This window comes from Quercus suber, unplaced genomic scaffold (genome assembly GCF_002906115.3).
Source record: "Quercus suber isolate HL8 unplaced genomic scaffold, Cork oak 2.0 scaffold_281, whole genome shotgun sequence".
NCBI lineage: Eukaryota > Viridiplantae > Streptophyta > Magnoliopsida > Fagales > Fagaceae > Quercus > Quercus suber.
Window position 1 is genome coordinate 164,558 of NW_027069737.1, and position 3,572 is coordinate 168,129.

The following is a 3,572-nucleotide window of genomic DNA, read 5'->3' on the forward strand; positions in this document are numbered from 1 at the left end:
TTGAGCAAGTGAATTAAAATTTATAGTTATGACATTATCTGCAAAACAGAGAATAGAAGGTGAATGTATTATTTTCTAAATGTGATTTTTTTTTTCTCACTGCATATTTAGTGAGTTGAAACATTTATGCACATTCTTTTTAAGGTGTAGGACCTGCTGCTAGAAAGTGCTATTATAGATTATTCAAAGAAATGTCTAGGGTTGCTAGTTGCAATCATGCAATCTAGCATCATGGCGTTGATTGTGTAACTTTCTTTTTTTTTGATAAATTGATTGTGTAACTTTCACTGTCCATTAGATTATGTTCAAGCCTTTAGCAAATCACCAAGTTTGACTCTTGTGCGTGCTAGTTGTAGATTTTAATAGCTTTGAAAAGGGAAGACTTACAATGGTAAAAACTATCAAGATCAGATAAAATATTTTAATACAAAGACTATGTATGAACAAAAGAAATTCTGATGTGTTAATGAATAACAGCTACGTACCCAACATATATTTTTTGTTATCTGTGTGATGAGCTTGAGGCTTATGTTTGCACATTCATCTCCACACACTGTAAATGTCATCAATTTTTGCAAATCCTCAATCATATTTGCATTGACATGGAAAGATGAAATAAATAAGATTTTGTGGTAGTAATTTCGGCGACAGCAAGTGCATTCATATTTCATTCTATAGTCTACCATGTTTATATCAGTTGTAGATTTTGTTCTGCTGAAATACATGTGCAAAGAATAAATTTGGAACGGAAGTATATTCATGAGAACTGAAAATTTCTGAAACTCATTCAATGAAAGAACAAATGGGGATTACCTCTACTATGACAATTTCCTTTTTCATTTGTTTAAAAACCTTGACTTGATTGCACTGGCTTCAATTTCTGAACTCCGTCATCCTGAAGAATAAATGAATAATTTCATTCTTAAACTTCAATTGTTTTCTGATTAAGAGCTGTATATCTCCACCTCTCCTTCTCTACAAAGTCTGCATCCAAGAACCGAGCAACAAAAGCCCAAAGCTTGTAGGTGTCTTGAAAATTAGTCAGGAACCCAAGTGCTGCTGTAACGACAGTGATTCCTTGATCAGTTTTGTCTTTCCTCTTGTTTTTCACCATTTTCTCTGACCCACTTTCTCTTTTCTCTAGTACTCTCTCCTTCTCTTCTCTGTACTTATCTGAGAACCAAATATTTTTCAAGAATCCATAGCTTAGAGATATGTTGCTTCTATCAGCAAGTTTTTGTACAAGTACAGGCTCAACCTTTTCTCCTTTCCAATCAAATACATTGAATGCCAACGCAGGTCCTCTGTCAAATTTTATCTTTGGCCCATATATTCTTACCAGGGGTTTCCCCTCTGTGTTAGGATGATTAAGCTTCATGAAAGAGCTCACAAGCCAATTGACCAGGTACCTTGCTCTGTTAGTGATCAGTATTAGTCCCAATGAGTCCACCAGGTCCAAGCCCCCGCATTCAATTTCCAAGCTCTCATTTCTGCTGCTTTCGGCATTTCCACGTTGAGTTAATTCAATACTTCTATCTGATTCCCCAATTTCAGAAGCTTCAGATTCTTTTGATTCTGTAGGTTCCTCTAGTTTGAATCTTCCAGACTCCGTAGCTTCTATACGACCAGAGAAAGAGCTTGACGTTGGCAATTTATCTTCTTGTAGTCCAGCTCTCGGTGTCTGTTCAAATTCTGTTTCAGTACCGGAGGACTCATCCACTAACCAAGACAGCTTCTTTGCAGGGACAAGATTAACAATCCCTGGACTTATAGATTCTTCCAGGATTGGAATAGTAGACTTCTTGACAAAGAGGCATCCAAAACCGGAAGGGTTATCCCCAAAAACCTTGTAGAAGGAACAAATTAGAAAATCTGGTTGAAATAAAGAGAGGCCAAAGCTATCCATGTCCTTTGGTCCTAATGCACAAGCGTCAATCAATAAGTGCCATCCATTCTCTTGTGCAATGCTCATCCAGAGGTAAGGATATCTAGCTCCTGTTATTCTAGAATGAAGTGGGAAGACAAAGAGTCCCCTCTTCTTTTCCTTCTTTTTACTCTCAATTATCTTCCTCAATTTTGCTGACTGAATCCTTAGTCTTGGCCATGAAAATTCAGCTGACGTGATTTGTGCTCCTCTCTTCTCTGAGTTACTTGTCATTGCTTCCACTGCCTCACTCTGATAGTCATAAACTGTTAGAAGATTCCTACTAGATTGGAACGGGTAAGCTTCTGATAAAAGTTTAAAAGCTGAGGTTCTATTTGCTGTGAAAACCATGCTGTAGTCGTTTTCGGAGATATTAAGGAACCCCATGATCCTTTTCTTCATTGCAGATTCAAATTCTGATTCTTGCCCACCATGAAGTAGCAAAATCTTTAGATTCCCCGTCTTGTAGGATATACTAAAGAAGGGGAAATCTGGTTTTTGAGGAGGTGATGGTGGTGGTGGTGGTGGTGGGGGAGAGGAAGAAGAAGAAGATAAGGCAATTTGTTTTCTTGAAGGGTCATGATTTTGCAGCTGAGAATAGGAGAAAAGGCCTATGCCAATGTAATCAAGACAGGTATGGTTGGAAAGGGAGAGATGGTAGTATTCTTGGGCTCTTATTTGATCAGCTTGATAGGTATCAGAATACTGAGGGTAAGCTTTTCTGAATTCAATGAATGATTCTTGCAAAGATGGGAGAGACTCATGGTTTGTAAACTTGGTGTTTGGGAAGATAGAGGATGTAGTTGCTGCTGCAAAGTTGTGGCGGCAAGCTGAAGTTGTGCTTCTGGACTTGGACTCTTTGTTCTCAGTTGCTTGCAAGTTGAGGAGTGGGGTTGGGCAACAGCCATTAAGGCATGACACAGATTCCTCATTTCGACAAGATGACTGCATTTTCTCTTCTCTCAAATGATTCTAGGAATTTTTTTTGGCTTTGATTTCCTCCCTCCTATTGGTTTTCTTGTTGCTTTCTGTCAGTCAGCTATCATCCTTTATATATGCTAATTTGTAGCTTAGCGAAGTTTACAAGTTTTTACATTTGTTTTTTTAATGAGTTTTTGACAGAGTGGCCGACGGCAGATTGTATTAACATATTGAACTGGTGTAAGGTAGCAAAAGTTGGCAATGTCATCCATTTTCACCAATTTGACCTTGTTATATATGTCATATTTTCTTAAACTTCATGCGGCTAAATCTTCCTCATCAAGCTAGATCTTTTGACAGGGGGATGGTTGATTCACCCTTTATGTAAGTCAGATTTGTCCATTGGCTTCCATTCTCACTACATTAAGAGTTTCCCAATTCAACTAAGAGCATTTACATTAAAAGTATCTACATCAGTGGAGTGGATGTAAAATCTTAAAAAATGTAAAAAACCTTTCATTTTACACGTTTTGACAAAAAAAAAAAACACACACCATTAAGTGTAAAATCGATCATAAATACACAATTATTACCGTGAGGGTGGGGTTCACCGGTACCAATTATTAGTGGTCATCACGTGTCTCAGTCTGAATGCTTTTCCTCAAGGGGACCTATGCAGCTATGCTATTTATTAGCATGTGAAATGTTGTTGCTAATAGCTTGTACA

General features: G+C 37.6%; 1 protein-coding gene across 1 annotated transcript; it reads right to left on the reverse strand.

Annotated features, from left to right (window-relative positions):
• Positions 1-344: 344 nt before the first annotated feature.
• On the reverse strand, positions 345-3,064 carry LOC112004516 (uncharacterized). Its single transcript, XM_024036770.2, has 2 exons — positions 814-3,064; positions 345-553 (listed from the first exon to the last, which is right to left on the reverse strand). The coding sequence occupies exon 1, from the start codon at positions 2,873-2,875 to the stop codon at positions 923-925; it is 1,953 nt and encodes a 650-aa protein (XP_023892538.2). The 5' UTR covers positions 2,876-3,064; the 3' UTR covers positions 345-553; positions 814-922.
• Positions 3,065-3,572: the final 508 nt, after the last annotated feature.